The sequence below is a fragment of the Dermacentor albipictus genome, chromosome 8 (genome assembly GCF_038994185.2).
Source record: "Dermacentor albipictus isolate Rhodes 1998 colony chromosome 8, USDA_Dalb.pri_finalv2, whole genome shotgun sequence".
NCBI classification, from domain to species: Eukaryota; Metazoa; Arthropoda; class Arachnida; order Ixodida; family Ixodidae; genus Dermacentor; species Dermacentor albipictus.
The window spans coordinates 119,560,001-119,579,343 of NC_091828.1; the positions used below are offsets into that span (position 1 = coordinate 119,560,001).

Below are 19,343 nucleotides of genomic sequence, written 5' to 3' on the forward strand. Positions count from 1 at the left end.
GACAGGCAAACCTCTCGCGGTATCCATCCTGAGATCAATTACGATGTCCTTGCCGAGGCTACTGACTTTAAGGATAATAGACGTATTGAATAGGAAGCCAGCTATGAAAATACATCAAACAGCCAAGAATAAAAGGAGCAGAGAAAAAAATTATGATAGTTGATAGCTGAAAAATTATGAACTCATGACGGTCAGGATGTTGATGGTAATCATCGACAGTGACAGAGGAGCAGCCAATAACCATAAAAATGATCTCCTTGATCACAATCATCGTCTGCTGCTGGGGTGACGATCATGGTGATGATTATGATCACTATTACCATCATCGTCTGCTGCTGCTTCATGCAAGCGCAGCTCTTTTTAATGCAGGGGAGCATCCTAACCTTGTTGTCCACGAGTTTCAATGAGTTCTTCAAAGGGCACGGAAGTTCTCTCAAAGCTTGCCTGGCGTAGCCAAAAGGATTGTTCTCAACATCGGGTTCGATTGAACAAGATATTTCGAGTAGTCGTGAGACAAATATTTACAGTAACTAAAGGAAGGGTATTAAAGAGTCACTTAAGCCCGGCGTTTATGCGTTTCCCGTGTAAGTGCGACAGAGCTGTAGCAATATGCATTTGGACCTATACAAACAGGTACCAACTCGAAATAGAACGCTTATTTTGCGCTATATGAGGACCATCATTCGACCTCTTCGTCACTGTGGAATCGTGAAATTACCGTGGCAGAATACTCAAACAGGCTGACTACAAGTGCAGGTGTACACGGTGAACGCACGTCCTTATCCGTTCATTTGTCTCAGTTTATGTTCTTTTTTTTTCATTGATTCTTCAAGTCCAGTAGTAATCAAATACCAGCCGACCCGCTTTAATCCCTTGCTCAATCACCCGGGAACAATAAATCGAACTCTTCTGCACTTCTGCGATTAAATGTTTCCTTCTCGAATTTGCTGTACTCTACGCGATCCGTTTTCACGTGTGCTTGTATCGTGCAGATAAAGACTTGTGCGCCAGATAGCGCTACTGAATGCACGGTTCTAACTATGTACGATGTTTGTTTTTCATATGATTTTTTTGGTGGGAAAGGCATGGCACGTATGCTACCCAAACTAACCGCTTTGTTTTTCTTGCCTTTTCTTCTCGCAGGACCTGTGGAGGCCCAGCCGTCGTAAGTAACCCCATTTATCGTATTGTGGTCAACACGTATGTTCCCAAACCGTCCGATCCGTCTTTGCAATGCGTCGGAATGTTGGTTGCTGGAGCAGCTGAATTGTGTTAGTACACTTTCAAATCTGTTAGGGTGCATGCTCTGAAGGATCCATGAAATAACTTCATCACCATTGTATTGAACCTGACTATAAGGTGCTTTCCACCATGAATTCTGTACGGGGGCTCTTAATAGGATGTGGAACAGTGAAGGAAAACGCGCAGGGAACATGATCAGACGGGCCTCAAGAATCCTAACTTACTGAAAGGCGGACAGGAATGAGTTCATCGCTGTAGAGCAACACTGATGCGAATACTGTTTATTTATACGTAACAACGCATTCAACGTTAAATAATTGCCTTCATCCATATATCTCACAGGCTGCGCAATGACTCTTGCATAAGGAGGGCTCAATTGTTTACAAAGAAAGATATAAAAAGCTAGTTATACAATCATATATATATAGTAATGTTGAATAGTGCTGTTAAATAGTGCTAAATAGGCTGTCGGCAGAGGGGCCAGCTCGAAGCGCTCTCTTCAGGCTATGAACATTTGTAATGTTTGCGCTACCACAGCCCAGCACACGACCTCCAGAGTCCAGCAAATGTATTTTCCTCGCATGAGCAAGCAAGCCATACGCCCAAATTGTGAAATGCTGCCGCGGCGGCGCCGGCAGGAACGGATGGATGGATGCTATCAGCGTCTCCTCGGAAACGGGGGGGTGGATTGCACTAGCAGGCTCTTGTTGTCATCCTACCTAAGGTCCTGCCTATATAGAACAGAGAACAAAGCAAAAAAACTGAATTCCAAGCACCAAGTTTTCTTAACCACTATAGGGAACTCTTTTCTTGCACGCCTCCGTTGTCTGTGATCTCATTATTTTAATGCCACCAACATTTCAATCGCCTCCTACTAATCTCTATGGTGGACATGTTTCCTTTTCTCCTGCTATCGCTGAACCCAAGGGCTTCCAGGAGGCCAGAGGAGCCTAAAACGATCGCTCGGTAGACATGTTCACTTCTAATAAAACGTGTTCCATCGTTTCCATAGGTCTACCGCAGTATGCGCATGCTCATTCCTTGTTGTATGTTGCTTTATAAGTAAGTGTTCTGAGGTATCCTCATCTCGCTTCGAAAAGTAAAGAGTTATGATCACAATATGTTTCTTTCCTGATTGCGTTCCTTCCTCTTCGGTAGTTACTCAAAGCAGGCATCCTTTCCATTTCCGCCATCCACGAGATCGTCTCAGTTGCTCTGACTTTGCGTTCACGCCCGCGGGAAGCGCGGAGGCGAGCGACATCTGTTGGTGTTGCACAAAAAAATGGCTGTGACTTAGCTAAGCTTAAGCCCAGGATGCGAAGCATACTAGCCTTTATTTTAGTTGTTAAACCACTGTTTAGCCTGGTGAACTGCTGTTGCTTGGCTATATTTGGTTCGGCTAGACGAAGAAACAACTCATGCAGGCGAGCGCACGAGCTGAGACCCGGCTATGTAGCTACGCGGCCGCAAGCGAGCGCGCGAGTTGAGCCTCCGCTTTTGCAGCTGTTATGACGTCATATGGTAGCTACGCGGCCGCGCGCGGCGCAGCAAGGAAGAGTGGTTGTGCGGCTAGTATGCTTCGCATAAAAATGGCCAGGCTTAGCTTGGTTAAGCCAAGAATGCGTTGCATATTGCGCGAGATGGGGCCCAGCTTTTCCTCCGGCTGTCGTGACGTCACGTCACGTGGTTGCGCTAAAGGTCAATGGTGGCTGCCCGGCCGCGCCCAAGGGCTGAACTGAGTGATCGCAATATGCAACGCATAAAAATAACAAACATAGCAAACTTAAAAGAGAATAGACCTACATATGAGACGCGCAGCAATGAACAATGGCTCATACCCTCAATGGTAGCTACGCGGCCGTGCGCGGCGCAGCAAGGAAGAGCGTGGTTGTGCGGCTAGTATGCTTCGCATAAAAACCAAGCGGTGAGTGCGACCTAGACCACAACAGCAGGTAGCCGCGCCCAGAAAATCGGGAAAAGAGGTTGCGAAAGCTTCGCGTTAACAACAACTACAACAACAACAACATCATCATCATCACCATCATCAACAACAATCTCATCATCATCATCATCATCATCAACAACATCATCAACAACAACATCATCCATCGAAGACACGTGCAAGGTTACGTTCTAGATCACCGAGCGTGCGTTAGCTGTTATTCTTTTGCTTGGTTTGGACAGACCATGATAGGGTTGCTGTAAGAAGAATACCGAAGTACTTGCTTGCAGGCGCGTGAGCGGCGACGCTGTTGCCAGATTGTTTCGTAGCTTCGATACCTTGCTGCGGCGGCTGCATTCCGAAGGGAGTAAAGTTCAAGAAACCTCGTGCTGCCTGCTCATAGCATGCCGACCGCTAACAGATGCCGCCACTGTCTACGGAATCGGGCAACACCCGTGCAATATATATATATATATATATATATATATATATATATATATATATATATATATATATATATATATATATATATATATATATATATATACATATATATATATATATACGCGACGCCATCTGTGCCCAACCACGATGACGACGAGGACGACGACCTCGTGTGTGCAAGCGAGCGTGCTAGAGAAGCGAAGACTGAACACTTGTTCTAATTGTCGAGAGAGAGAGAGAGAGAACAACTTTAGTGAAACTGCCTGCAGAGTCGGTTAGGCTCCCTCCACGCAGGGAGGACAAGCTTTCACCGCGACGCGGCCACTACGTCAGTCTCGTGCATTGTGCTCCTCGAGGTCTGCGTGTCTCGCTACTTCCGGGGATCCGAGAGGGTCGCCGCCCCCTTCCTGGGGGTGCTGCTCCCTTCTCCTCGGTTTCGCGCGGTCGCTGCCTCTCTAGAGCTGCCGAGACCTGCTGGACGGCCTTGAGTTGTGTCTCTTGGTCATAGCTACTCGTTGCAGCCTCTAGCTGCGGCGGGATCGTTGTCTTCTCGCTGGCTTCTCGCGGATTTATACTACAGTCCCAAAGGATGTGGGCCGCGGTGGCTCTCTCCTTAGAGCACAGTCTACACACGTCACTTGCGTACACGCTCGGACACACGTGCTTAGCTAGCACCGGGGTGAGCAGCGACCCCGTCTGTAATTGCCTGTATAGCACTGCCTCCTTCCGGGTAAGCCCCGGGTGAGGTGGCGGCATAGTCTGTCTGTTAAGTCTGTACCACTTCACTATTTCGTTGAAGGTGGTCATCTTGTCCTTGGCACTGCACCACGACCAACACTCCGAGTCGGCCGTGCTTGCAGCTGCGCGGTTGGTTAGTCCTCGCGCGGCTGAGTTGGCCGTCTCGTTGTGGTTCACGTTCCCGCGTTCCGACACGTCACTGCCCATATGGGCCGGAAACCACTTGATCACCACAGCTCTTTTGTGTTCGATGTGTTCGGCATTGCGCAGTATGCGCGCGGCCTCACTACATACCCTACCCTTGGCGTAGTTCTTCACTGCCGTTCTAGAGTCACACAACACTGTAGTGCATCCGGGGTCGGAGATGGCCAAGGCGATGGCCACCTCCTCCGCTCGGTGGGCCTCTCGAGTCCGGACGCTCGCCGCGGTCTTCGTTGCACCCGTCGATGCCCCGACAGCCACCACCGCGTATGCGTCGCTGCTCCCTCGATACTCCGCCGCGTCCACGTAGACGGCGCCTTCTTCTCTGGCGTGGAGGTCCACGAGAGCCCTGGCCCTCACCAACCTCCGCTCCTTGTTGTGCTCGGGGTTCACGTTCCTCGGGATCGGGTAGACCCTGAGCTTTCTGTTGATGCTATCCGGTATAGGTACGTCTTCCTGCTGGTTGCCTTCCCTCGGCTCGAGGCCAAGGTCCCGCAGTATCTGTCTTCCGGTTCTCGTTTCAGAGAGACGCTCGAGTTGCGCCGTTCTCTGTGCTTCGGCTATTTCGTCCAGCGTGTTGTGGACTCCCAGCGCCATGAATTTTTCGGTACTCGTGCTCCCGAGGAGGCCGAGTGCCGCCTTATACGCCTTGCGTATGGTGGCGTCTATCTTCTTACGTTCGCTCGGCCTCCAGTTGTGGAAGCCGGCAACGTACGTTATGTGGCTAACTGCGAAGGATTGAACGAGCCTAGTCAGGCTGTCCTCCTTCATCCCCGCTCTTCTGTTGGACACCCTCTTGATGAGTCTCATTGCCGCGGCCGCTTTGCCCACGAGCTTGTTGACCGTTTCACCGTTAACACGGTTTCGCTGGATGAGCAGCCCGAGCACTCGAATCTTCTCGACCTCCGGTATTACCTGTCCTCCCGCTGTCTTGATCGTAATCTTGGGACGCTCGTACTTGGCTTCCATATTCTTTCTTTTCCTGCCCGCTCCTGTCGGTGGAATCACCAGCAGTTCTGACTTGGCCGGAGAGCAAACGAGTCCAGACCCGCCCAGCTGTTCCGCGATGGCGTTCACCGCTTCTTGCAGCGTTGTCTCGATGTGTCCGTCGCTTCCTCCCGGTACCCATAGCGTAACGTCGTCGGCGTAGATGGTGTGCCGGACTCCCGCTACTCTTTTTAGCCGGTTGGCCACCCCGATCATCACGAGGTTGAAGAGTAGCGGGGAGATCACCGAGCCCTGCGGAGTTCCCACGCTGCCCAGCTTCTTCTCTTCGAGCTTCAGGTCTCCCGCGCAGATTTCGGTGGTCCGTTCCGTCAAGAAGTCTTTGATGTACTGGTAAGTCCTTCTGCCCATGTTTAGCCTGGATACTTGGGCCAAGATAGCCGAGTGCCTCACTTTATCGAAGGCGCTCTGCAAGTCCAGCCCGAGTATGGCTCTGTTGTCATTGGTGCCCGTCGTATCGTCGATGATCTCGTTCTTCAGTAAGATCATGGCGTCTTGCGCCCCGAGCTTCTTACGAAACCCGATGATGGAATTTGGGTAAAGCTCCGATTCTTCCAGGTAACGCTGCCACCTGTTCATGAGAACGTGCTCGAGGACCTTTCCCACGCACGAAGTCAGCGAGATCGGCCTGAGGTTCTCTATGTTGGGCGGCTTGCCAGGCTTGGGGATGAGGATCGTCTTGGCTGCTTTCCATTGCTTGGGCAGCCTTCCTTCTTGCCAGCACTTGTTGTAGAAGTTCGTGAGCGCTTCGATGGCCGCTTCGTTGAGGTTCTTGAGCGCTCTGTTGGTCACTCGATCGGGACCCGCGGCGGACCTGCCATTGAGATACTGCAGGGCAACTCTGACTTCCCACGTCTGGATGTCTCGGTCTAGCGTCTCGTTCTCGTTGCCTTGGTAATCTGGGTGTCTTTCCGTGGGGGTGGTCGGTAGGTACTTGGCGTCCAAGCGCCTCTTGACCTCGTCCTCCCCGTGTTCGCAGATCGCCTTGTGTAGGATCCTGGCCAGGTTGTTTTGTTGGTGGCCCTTGGTCTTGGTTTCGTCGAGGAGGTGCCGCAGCATGTTCCACGTCTTGCCCTTGTGCATCTGTCCGTCGGCTTCGTTGCAGGCCTCGTTCCACTGTTGGGTGCATAGCACCCTGCAGTGGACCTCGATCTGCCTGTTGAGCTCGGCGATCTTCTTCCTTAGACTTCGGTTGGTTCGTCGCTTCTGCCACCTCGCCTTTATGGACTGCTTGGCTTCTATCAGGTGGGCCAGCCGACTGTCCATCTTGTCTATCCGTTCGTCCGTCTCCAGCTCTCTGGTGGCTCCTTCCGTCGTCTCAACGACGTTGGCCGCCCATTGCTCGATGTCTGTAATGTCCAGTTGCACCGCGGGTAGCGCCTTTCGAAAGGCGTCCCAGTCCGTAATGCGATGCTTCCTTATGCCGCTGTTGCCTTGGCCTTCGAGCGGTACGACGACCTCTACGATGTAGTGATCGCTGCCCAGCTCTTGGCCTGTGTTTCTCCATGTTGCTTCTCTCGATCCTCCGTCAGTTTTGACGAAGGTAAGGTCCGGAGTGGTGTCTCTCGTAACCGATGTACCGATCCTGGTGGGAAAGGCCGGATCCGTGATTAGGTTAAGTCCCACTTCGGTGGCGTCTTGCATCAGCTCTCTCCCCTTGACCGTCGTTCTGTGGTAGCCCCAGTCTTGGCTCGGAGCGTTAAAGTCTCCGCACACTACGAGCGTATTGCTCCCCGCGACTGAACTCGCTTTGTGGAAGAGTGCCTTGAATTTCTGTTGTCCGTGGGACGGATTGCTGTAGACGTTCACCAGGAAAGTGCTCTCCTTCCTCCTCTTTCCCGTGATTACTTCCACCGTGCAGTGTTCGATGGCGCTTCTGCCGATCGTTTCGTGTTCCATGAAGGTGATCCCTTTCCTAACGAAGGTGCAGACCCCTCTGCCCTTGCCCTTGGACGTGTCCCTTTTGCTCGGCGGGCTGTCGTGCGACCGGTAGCCCGGCAGTCTCGGCGTTCCTTCGCTGTGTGTTTCTTGAATCATTATGACGTCTGGTTTCCTCGTTAGTTGCTGCAAGTGTTGCTGCAGCACCGCTCTCTTGCCGGTAAAGCCATTGCAGTTCCAGTGCCAGACCAAGAGGTCTCTCACTGGTGGTGTGGATGCTGCTGTACGTGCGGTCCCGTCCATGATTGCTGCAGTTTGGCGATGATCTGTGCTTCCATACCTTGTATTTGTGTCTGTATCTGCGTCTGCAGCTGTGCTTGCATCTGCGCCATCATGTTCTGGATCGTGCTCTGTATGTTTGTTGTCATCTGCTGAACTGTTTGCGCTAGCCCAGTGAGGCGTTCGTTGGTTACCTTGCTTGTCGCCTCAAGACGGTCGAGTCTGTCGTCCTGTTTTTCGATTCTCTCCATTATCTTTCGTTCCTTGGCGCCCTCTATGGCTCTCCTCTTGGGAGCCGGTCCCGCCTCTTTCGTGGCTCTCGGGTCCACCTCGACCTCTGGTTCGTCCTCGGTTATCTCTTCTTGTTTCCTCTCTTGTGCGGGCTTCGGCAGCAGCTGTTGCTGTTGCTGCAACGCAATTAATGTCGTTAGCTTCTCGTTGATTTCCTTGATGGTGGCGTCCTGTTCGGCGATTCTCCGCTTTAGCATCTCGTTCTCGTCTCTCAGGGCTTTTACCATCCCGTTCTCTTCTTGGATCGTCTACGCGGCGTTTTGCGCTGGTGGTTGTCTCTTCTCTGCCATGTTTGCCTTGACTGCGTCGGCCCAGGCGACTCTCTCCCTCGACTGCGACTGCGACGGTCTGTGGCGGCTGGCGCTCCTGCCTCCGTTGCTGTTGTCCCTCTTGCGGCTGCTGTCGCGCTGCCTCGATTCCCCGCGGAGTCTATCGGCAGACGGCGCTCGCAGCGGCGGAAAGCTTTCCGGATCTGGTTGTTGCTGCATGGCTTCCATCTTGCGTTCCCATTGCCGTTTTTTGACCACGTACGGTATCTTGTACTTGTTTTTGCATTCCCTCTCGCCCGTTGGATGCTGTCCCCCGCAGAGCTTGCACTTGGGCTTGCATTCGCGTTTGTGATCCTCGCTGGGATTCACGATTCCGCAGCCGAAGCACACTCTGGTGTCAGGATTCGGGCATACGTCTCTTCTATGGCCGACCTTGCCGCATTGCCTGCACACGTCAAAGTGCTTGCGGTAAAGCCCGCACCTGACTAATATCGAGCCATACTTGACGTAGTTCGGTACTTTCTGTCCTGCGAAGAGTACTATCACCGTGGTTGTATTGCCGATTCTGTGCGCCTCCACCGCTAGGGGGTTGCACGGGTTCACGATGTTTTCGGCTATCTCCTCCGGGGAGTCGTCTACGGCTATGCCTCGGATGACTCCCTTGACCGTGCCGTCCGGCGCCGTTCGGTAGGCGCTGACTTCGAATGTCCTGCCTCCTATGTTAAGGGCTTTGACCTTAGAGTATAGCGTGGCACGCCTCTCGTCCGGGCTGCTGACCACGATGATGTTTTGCTGCGCGTTCGTGCAGATGGTGTCTGCTTTGGCTTCTTCCTTCGTTACTCGAGCCGCCGTCATGACGGCCGACATAATTATTGAAACCTCAGTTCTCGCTACATTGAGACCTCCACGTGGTCTCATGACTATCTTGGTGTCTTCTTTCGGCATGTCTGTCGGCATCCTCGCCGCTTTCGTTACCGAGGCTGCAACTCTCTTTGCAAAGGTGGCCCTAGTCTTGAGTCTAGACTGGCGAGTAATGGCGGCGGACTCACCGTTTTCCTTGCCGGCCATAATCTGCTTGACGCGCTTGCCGGAGGTCGACCAGCCTTCGGCTTCTTCTGGTGTAATGCCCTCTCCGCGAACTTCAATGCAAGTGCGCCCTCCGAGACTGCCAATGCTCGGTGCTGACGCCATGTTGTCTCCCATTGACGTGGCCACTTCCATTTCGGACGCCATCTTGGTTGCACTTGTCGCCGGGCAAGGCCTTGCGGCCGGGCCCGTCGCCACCGGTGGCCGTACTCGTGGGAGGCCTACGTTAGGCTTAGCGAAAAGTCCGCACCGCAACAGAAAAAGTCCTCGTAAATCGAGAGAATCACGTACCGCTTGGTCAAAACTGGTACTGGTCGATGTCTCGCACCTTCGCGCACACTTCGGTACCAATTATATCGCGGTAACTGTAAATTAACACTGCGTTAATTGGCATAATAGCAGGAGCCGACGAGAAGCCCGGCTCTTTCGCAGTCGTCTTCTTCTTCTCCTTCTAATTGTCAAGATTAAAATAACGCTCTCCGCTCTTGTCTCAAGTGAGCCGTGACTATATGTGTATATATATATATATATATATATATATATATATATATATACACACCTTTGTGGTTGTGTATTTGTGTGTGTGTGTGTGTGTGTGTGTGTGTGTGTGTGTGTGTGTGTGTGTGTGTGTGTGTGTGTGTGTGTGTGTCCGTAGACTGAAAAAATAATCTGGAGCCCTCCAATATACGGCATTTCTCCGAACCCACTGTGCTATTTCCGAACGTTAAACTCAACAGTGAACGTCTCGGCCTGCCTGGCACTGTGGCAACCACGTGACCACGTTGTTGTGGCAGAATGCGCCACTTAGTTTCCTTCGTCAATGTCACCTTCTTACGCGTGCGACCGCGTGACCTGCTTTGATATTCCTTACTTTATTTTATTTGCGCAGAGGAGTCAGCTTGTGGCTGATCGAGATGGGGCTGTGCACCGCCATGATGCTTCTGATCGGAATTTCAGGCACCACACTGGCATTCCTGGAGACCTATGGTGAGCCCCCTTTCCCTCGTTCACGAGTTTCTTGCGGAGTTTCTACGTGCGCTGACTTAAATACAGGCTACTAACACACCAAATCTGTCGTCCTCTGTCCCGCTCGTTCTCTTTCTCTCTCGCTGCGATGACGTCATGAGAGGAAGCTCTGTGACAACTACGAGTTCTCCATTCAAACGCACTTTACATGCAGAACTACTGTTATTTGAGAACTGCTGGAACAAGTTGAATAAAATGTGTTTCATCTAGGAGAGATAGATAAATTATGTAAGGACGCCAGCAATGCTGATCACGGCATGCCAAGTTGACAGACATGCATAAGAACATACAAACGTCGAATCCGGCAAACTCTGATGCACGCTGTGCGATACATTGTAGGACACATTGTCGATACAGGTCGTCACATGCCGTGCATGGTTCACTTTTCTGCAACGTATTGCATGTTTGCTGCCCTTACGACTCTTCACGAACACCAGTTTGAGTTCGACAAGGTACACTATTCTATGACCGTAGTGGGTGCTCTCAAACGCGACCATTCCTGCGCGGACGAGAAACGAGCAGGCGAGCTGCGCCTCCCTCAACGCTGCTCGCGAGGCTAAAGTTTAGCGGCGACTGCTTCAGGCGTGGCGCGACAAAGGCGTCATCTGCGTCCACGACACACCAATCTCAGAGTGACGGCTTCCTCCCTCGGCACAACGATATCAAAGTTTGGAGCGTATAAGCAGTGCGGTTGCAAAGTTAATGCTGTAACACGCTTTCCTTACATCGGTTTCAGCAAGCGACCCTCTCTGACCATTTCTTTAAGGAACGTTTAATTTACATCAACATAACCATGCATGGCGCTCGCAGAAGACGCTCCCTTCGAACTGGAAGAGGTCGACTTCCCGGATCTCGGCGGTTCTTCTTCTGGCAGTTCTCCGCCTGATGCAGTGCCTATTCCCATGGCGCCGACCACACCGAGGATGCCGGCGTCTGTTGTCACGAAGACGCCGCCCGTAGTGCCAGCTATGGGCCCCACAGCGCCCCCTGGCACACCGTCCATATATGATGAAGGCAAGATCCTCATGGCTTCGTGGATGAGAGATTCGAGTTTTTTTTTTCGTTGCTTTTGTGTCAGACTGTAGAAGTCATAGTCTCACACAACTCGTGAGATCAGTAGAGCAGTCACGAGACGAAGGAGAGTCCGCTCCTCACTGCCTCCGCTTTTGGAAGCGATGCGGTGGACTGGGTAGAGTATCTGACGCCAGGTGCGAGTGAAGTTGCGAATTCATGCTGCTGCATCAACATCTGCGTCGATGTGGAGGCCTAGAACTCAAATACTGCTTTGTGAGATCCCCCGCGGATCTTAACCGGTGAGAAAAAAAAACACATACCGCATTAGTTGCTAAAGATTTGATTGGAGAGTGTTTACGATTCAAGAGTGGATTTCATCTATCTTGAGAGAGCGAAATTCCACTCAGCAAACGGTAGTTGAGCATCGACTTGCGACTGCAGAATTGTTCTTTACATGACATAGACAAAATCAAAAGACCACAAACTGCAGTGAAATCAAAGCGAAGTCTGCTGATGATCTACAGACTTTCTAATATTATGCTTATAAGGTCTACACGATGAGCTTTGGCTCTTGTTTCTAGAGCTTCTGTAAGCTTCATACTATATTGCCTATGGGAAGGCAATGCAGCCTATAAGAAGCTTGTCCACACTTACGCTTGTTTATAAGTTATACCTTGAAGTAGTCGCCTTGTCTCCAGGGCTTGTATACCCTGGTGATCGCTTCTGGAGATAATTTCACTTTTCCGAAGCTTTGCGCGACTAGCACCAGGCGCCGCGGCGTCTCAAATTCTGTGATGCTGGAGTTTCGAGCCAATGACAAAAAGCTGTAGCAGCGCTTTGAGCCAATCACGGCTCGCAAGATGGCGAATGGGACAGCTAGCCGGAATTCTGACAATGTTTATAATAGCAGCGCTGTGTTAGTCACGTGAAATCTCATGAAAGCGAAACTATCTCCTCAAGTGACACCCCGACGATACCATCGCAGGACTTCTCTAAGCCGCCTACAGGAAAAATAAGTCAAAATTGATGCACTGAAGGGCAAGAAGCTTAGACAAGCTGTGTATAGTGTTTAAATTTACGTCTGGAAGATGCCCGTTGCTGTGTTTTCCTTACGAACACTTCCTGCGCAGCAATCGACAAGCAGCGCGTGGTGTGTACCATGGGCGATAGGATTCTCACGACTCTGCACTTCCCGCCGGACTCGCTGTGCGACTACATCTTCGAGTCGCTGTAAAAAGGAGGCCGCAACCTCCTCACCGACAAGGCGACTTACACCAACAGCCTCTACACTTTCCTCCTCGACCACAAATAAATTAAGTTACTAAATGAAGGTCAAAAGCGTAGCAGTTTGGGCGAGTTGGTATGTCATGACTGTTTTAGGCTCACTCTGTTTCCCGTTCCCTTTGATTACCCCTACCTTATTCCTTTTTTGCTCTTCCGAGCTGCGCTACAAGCCTAAAATAAGTTACTAAAGTTAAGCAAGTAAAGATAAGGCAATAAAGTAAGTGAAGTAAGTAAAATTAAGTTTTTTGTAAAGTAAGTTAAAGAAAGTAAATAGAGAACGTAAATAAGGGGAGTAACGTAGTATGTTAAGTAAGCAAAGAAATTAAGGAAAGGAAGTAAGTAAAGTAAGGAAAGAAAGTAAAAAAGTAACTAAGTAAAACAAGGAGTGTTGCGAGAAGTAGTAAAGTAAGTAAAGTAAGTTAAGTAAGTAGATGTAAAAGTAAGTAAAAGTGAAACTAAAAAGTAAAGTTTTGCAAAACACCTACATAAAAGTAAAAGTAAGGTTAAGTAAAAGGAAAAGTGACAAATGTGTCTAATTTAAGTAAATTAAAGTAAGTAGAGTAATTGAAGTAAGTTAATTAGGTGAAGTAAGTTAAGAAAGAAGGTAAGTAAGCGAGTAAACTCTGTGAAGAACGTAAGTTAAGTAGGTAAGGTAAGTGAAGTAAAGAATCTAAGAATTAAAATAAAATTAACTAAACTTTAATAAGCAAAGAAGGTTAAGTAAAAAGTAAAAGTAAGCAAAAGTAAGTAAATGTATAAGTCAGTAAAAGTAAGAAATGTAAAAGTAAGTTAAAAATTTCTTGCGTCATAATCTTGATGTATTCAGCTCTACCATTTGCTCATTATCTGACTTCTGCGTTATAATAAGTCAATTTTGTTGTACTTAGTGCCACTTGTGTTGAGATATTCTGTTTTATTATTCGACTTATGTTCATTGCGTAACACAAGTGCACCAGCATGAAGGGCGTAAAACTGCTCTTGACTACTTTTAGAAAGTAATTTAAAAAATAGTAAAGGAAAAAGTAAGATAAGTATGTTTAAAAAAGTAAGTAAACTACCTAAAGTAAATAAGTAAGCAAGCAAATAATTAAGGAAAGTAAATAAAGTAACGAAAGACGGTAAGTAAGTAAAGTTAATAAAGTGAAACATGTGAAGTAAGTAAAGTAAGTAAAATAAGTAAAATTAGGTTGTGTATTAAAGTTAAGTAAAGTATGTTACGTAAGAGCCCCCCCTGCATAAATAAAAGTAACTTTAGGTAAGTTTACAAAAAGGTTAAAGTAACTACGTAAGGTAAGTAAATAATGTAAGTAAAAGAAGAAAGTAAAGTAATGGAAGTAAATTAAGATAAGTAAAAGTAAAACTAAATAAAGCGAGTTAAATAAGTAAAATAGGTAATATAAACTAAACTAAAAGTAAATTAAGAGTGAAAAGTAACGTAAAAAAATTAAGTTGAAGTAATTCCTTGTTTACCTTTAAAGGTAAGGCAGGGGCATAAGTAAATACCTTGCTTCCATTTACTTACCTTACATTTAGTGGTAAGGTAAGTAAGTAAAGCAATTAAGAAAGTAAGTAACTACGTAAGCAAAGTCAAGTAACGAGTTCTTATTCACTTATTCACTTATTACGCAGCCCTCTTGTACTATTCCCTGAGGCTTCGATACTGGGCTTCAGCCATTATAATGTCTCTAGGGCCAGCTCTGACTACCCATGGAAAATAAGAACATGACTTAGTGACTGCTTTTTACTTTATTTGTCCTACCACATTCCTCAACGATTTCTTCCTCTTCCCTACAATTCAAAAATTTGCATTTTGAAAAAAGCTGTCCGCAAATTTGTTTTCAAAATCTCATCACCTCTTTTATCACAATACCTGTTTACTTTCCCCTTATTTCGTTCTTTTAGTTTTCCAATGGTGACTGCTAAAAAATTAAACAAATATTTCGCATGCTCACACTCCAGCATCGACCAAGGGGCCATCTCTTCCAAATTAAATTCATTCTCTTGCACCTCTGATGGGTTTACTTTGTATTTTCCTTTATCTTTTTTTCCCAGTACTGCCATCCTATTCTCTGCCTATTGCTCAACAAGGGGCCTGTATCATTTTTTCAGAGATCATCATCATCACTACGATCGGCTCTCTTCAAGAAGAAGAAGAAACTTTATGAAAGAATCAATAAGGTAGGCGTCTTGACGTGAAGCCCACTGGTCTTCTTCAAACCCCCATCTGCTCCACTGAAGAATTTCTGTCGTCTTACGAGGTAAGTTTTATTGCACGTTGCATTCCGCAACGAACAAGCATATGCCGGCAGGGTCGTGCAGATTAACTACACACGGAAAGACTATTAGGCCTGGTTAGGGTTAAAGGCGCTTAGGAATGAAGCGGGCGGGCCTCAAACATTGGGCTTCCAGGGCAGCATCACAGAAAGGAGGCGGATGACGCAAGACTCTCGGGTGGAGGCTGACGTCGCCACGGGGGCACTCCACGCAATACTTTCATTTTGCAGTCCTTGAGGCTTGACAAACCAATGAGCTACCCCAGGTGTTTGCTCCATTGATTGCTGTTGTACTGCCAATACGGGTATTGATGGTTGGACGAGTATACCGTCGACTTCAAAAGGAGTCGCGGTCGAAGTAGATTCGTCGCATCTTTTGCTATGTGCTCGCGAGCGATATCTCCGACATTTTTAGCTTCTTTAACCTGCACGTACTATTTCACTTGTGCAACGCCTTAAAACCACAACAGGGCTCTATGTGTCTGTGTGTCCCTCCTTCTCGCTAGGCCTCATTCACACAACCGTCATTCGTCCCGTTGCGTCACCGTCACGAAAACTGGTTTCCGCAAAAGGAGAACGCCATTTTCGACGAGGTTTTCCTCAAAAACAGTACGCAGGCAACGTTGATACATGCTCCCAAGCTCGTAGGCGTCCAGCTTTTTTTTTTTGTAGGTGCAACGACCGACAGAACGATGTCCCCTGACGGGAACTGGTTGCAGTAACCGTAACTAGCCACCGTGGTGACGGTGACGGAACAAGCCGGACGGCGGCTGCGTGAATAACATCTTTCGCTGTCGTCATCATGATTAGGCCACATACTCTTCCCCACTTGCAGCCTCGCCTCGTGGCAAACAAAACACTTACTTCAGCCCGTCACGATAAGCAGTGACAAAATGCGGGGAAGTACGCTTCAACCCACACTAGGAAGGTGCTTTCTCATTGAAGCTGTGGTATCACCTGATCAGATATACCAGTGTGACGTAGCCTTGAACTGGGGTGTGCCGAACCTGAACACGACACCGTTGTGCACACTGACATTGCTGTTCCTCTCGTCGTTAATCGTATTCACGCTGTTGTTCAGGTGTCCTATAGGTGTGCCTAGCTCGATTTGGGCAGGAACCGCAGCGTCCTGCCTATCATTAGCACGACGCTGTTGCTCATATTGACGTTGCTGTTCCCGTTGCCGCTCACCGTGTTCACGCTGCATTTCGGGAGTACCAACTTTGCCTGACCTTTCCATAGCGCTATCACAACACGAATACAATCAGCTCCTTGGCGGCCTCTTCTTTTACGCGCGAAAGTGTACTGACGTCACTCCTTGCTTCGCGAGCTACACTTCCCGGCAAACGCCGCTTGTGCAGCTGTAATCTTTACCGGGAAACGCTCGCGGCGAACGCTATGCGCGAAGCCGAGCTTTCAGGTTCTCTTTCTTTCCCCGCACCGCCGGCGCCGCCACTGCCGGATGCGCGGAGGCGAGCGCCATCTCGTGGTGCTGCAAGGCAACCAGCGGCGCAAGCGGCGCGTGCGTCCCGCTGTGATTGGTTGAGATTTAGGCTGCGTAGACGAAGGAATCCCGGAACCATAGCCGTACAAAACTTCGCTGTAGAACATTCGGGCTGAATTTAGCTATCGTACATCGTCAAAGTATGCGACGGCACATTTATAAGTTTGACAGGCATGCGCTTTATGTAGGAGCAGGGATGCCACATTCAACGCACACAAGCGCAAGCAAAGCTCTCGTCGCGCGCTTCTCAAAACATCCTCTAGAACTGTCCGCCATCTGCACCCCGTTTTGCAGCATAGCGATTACTCGTCCAAGCATCGTGTGACAGCGGCCCAGTTTACTGCGCTAGTGTCTCTCTAACTGGCCCCACATCTTTCAACGTGCGGCAGCCTTCAACGGGAGTATGGTAGCGCGATTCAAAGACGGGACAAGAGAAGAATCTTTGAATCGCGCTACCATATACTCCCGTTGAAGATGCATTACCAACAAGCCCACATTGCAACCTTAGTGCGGTAGCCGTCTCGACAGCTGCTCGTGCCAGCGCTGACGGGCGACCTTCGAAATTCCCGTTTAATGAAGCGACTTTTCTCTGTTTCGAATCGCGGCGTGCAAACTCATTGCGGTGTCGGGCACACTGTGACACAGTGGCGTGCACGCTCGGCATAGCTCGCTCGGATTTTCGGTAACGTACATACACCTCCATAGTGGGTGAGGTTCGCGTATACAGTGCCTCAAAGGAATGCGTGGCCAGCGATGGGATCGAACCCGCGTCTTCCAGCCCAACAGCCCAATGCTCTAACCATTAGGTCACGATAGGAAGCATAAGCCTCTCTCGCATCAGAGTCGATCTTGAGGCTGTCTGGGCTCGTTCGTCGCGTGCCCGTTTTGTCGCATTCTCGTCTCGTGAACTCTAGGCGCTTTGAGACGCTGCGTTAGATTGCACTGCCTTCGGGATTTACCCACGTGTTGAGTCGGATAGCTTCTAAGTGCGTTGCAGTCCATCTCTCACGCTGTCGCATTAAAACCTCATTGCGAGTCGTACCACACCATCGACTTAGTGTCGCGTGCAGTTTGTAGAGCTTGTCCGTGTTGCTTGTTCCCGGTATGTTTTTGTTCAATTCGTGCGCTACACTAAGTCAACGGAGCAGCAATTAGCCCAAGCCGGTGCGATTCCCTGTTGTACCCCTGTCAAGCGGGCAAGTTAAGTGCACTTACGGGGAGTGCACTTCGGGACCTTGAGTGACACTTTAGGCTACGCGGTGCTAAACGGGAACACAGAGTGCACTCACACTAAAAGAAGAAGAATGAATCAATCAATCGATCGATCGATCGATCCAGCTAGCACGCGCACGTGCTTTTATGTGCGTACGTACTTAATTTTTAGCGTCCGCAAAAATAAAAGCTGCTCTGTTCGCCAGACCCCATTGAAACCAGCGGGAATGTTGAAAACTTGGATGGATGTGGAAACTGGTGCGACTAATCGGCCAGGCATTTTGTGTGCATACGTGTTTCGCGCTTTAAAGTACGAAGCACACGGTTCGACGTGGCTCCTGACACGATCCGCGATGTGTGTGTACGGAAGGAGATCGAATCCTCGAACTATGGGAACCTGTGCTGGAAAGGTTGTTGGGCGCGGCTGTTGGTGCGACAGGCTGAACGAAGGATTACGCGCTCTGTACTAACATGTGTGTTGTAGTGGTTCGTGATAAAAAGAATGGGCTAGAAACAACTCACCGTCTGACAAACCGACAGAAAGGAGAGAGAGTGCACTATTCTCCTTATTTGGCAACGACATACTTGAATTCGAATGCAGGATTGTTCAGACTTGTACTTCTTGAACCACTTTTGTGAAACGTAGTGGTTATAATATAGGGCGTACGTGCAAGTTATTTAGCTCTTGAACTAGAATATGCTGCAGCACTCAAACTCTTTGATGCGTCATAGCACGCTTTCAGCCATAGTAAAGGAAAGCAGGAGCTGTCCCGAAGTCGCCCTGTGTAAGCCTTCGCTCGGGCCTGTGCTTCACTCGTTTGCCTTCTTTTGATCAATTGCGCTTGGTAATGGCAGATTGTGCTGAGGCCCAATTTTGTTAGACATTCAGAAGCAAGCGCTCACACTGGGCGAATCTTAGCCGTGACTGAACCAAGGAGAGATACCCTCATGCTGAAGAGGTAAACAGTAGCTCAGTCTAGATATATAATTGATTCATTCAAAAGTTTATCGCCGTTAATTTTTCCGTTAGTGGTTCATCGCTAGGAAAACAAACGAAGCTGAACTATATATCTTTCTTTATTTCCCGCCAAAATTTCGTGACTTGAAATTGACGTCACGGCGCACTGACTGTTTTCTAAATGCACTAAGTTCAGTGTCCGGCTCTTTTGGAAAACATAGTAGCCCGTCTTTATTATGTAAGAACTAACTAGGCGTGAGCAGAAGCGTCAAGATCCATGATGTAACTCCGCGCCGGTGCTCAAACATCAAGGCAACGTCGCCACTATAAGGTCTTTAGTTTCTGCGCGTCTTACTAATTAAGTACCCGCAGAAGAGCGCTAAGCAACTACTCCCATTTCTGCGTGAGGAATACCTCGACTCTTCTATTTAAAAGCACATTTAAGGCATAGAGCAAGATGTGCGAAAAAAAAATCTCTCACCATAAGAGTTTCAGGAATATGTATTACACAAGGGCAATTTGCTCAAACGGTTCAGCTCAACCAATTTCTTTGGGCTCCGTTTGAGCACTGCATGTCAACAGGAATTTTCTTTTCCGTTCCAGCTTGCCAGCTCTGTCGCCGCCATGCAGTACCAATCTGGCTATTACAAGGATCCAGCTGCCTACGGACAGGCGTACGACCCGGCAAAGTACGCGC

The 19,343-nt window shown here is 49.0% G+C and overlaps 1 protein-coding gene and 2 pseudogenes across 1 annotated transcript in view; 1 reads left to right on the forward strand and 2 right to left on the reverse strand.

Moving 5' to 3' along the window:
- LOC139048564 (uncharacterized) overlaps positions 1 to 12,735 on the forward strand; it is a 15,990-nt gene extending 3,255 nt beyond the window's left edge. The window contains exons 3-6 of the mRNA XM_070522975.1: positions 1,144 to 1,165; positions 10,265 to 10,362; positions 11,212 to 11,415; positions 12,546 to 12,735. Of these exons, the coding sequence (XP_070379076.1) occupies positions 1,144 to 1,165; positions 10,265 to 10,362; positions 11,212 to 11,415; positions 12,546 to 12,649 (428 nt within the window). The 3' untranslated portion in view covers positions 12,650 to 12,735. The remainder of the gene's footprint in view (positions 1 to 1,143; positions 1,166 to 10,264; positions 10,363 to 11,211; positions 11,416 to 12,545) is intronic.
- LOC139048562 (uncharacterized) lies at positions 3,999 to 7,038 on the reverse strand (annotated as a pseudogene).
- LOC139048563 (uncharacterized) lies at positions 7,653 to 9,522 on the reverse strand (annotated as a pseudogene).
- Positions 12,736 to 19,343: the final 6,608 nt, after the last annotated feature.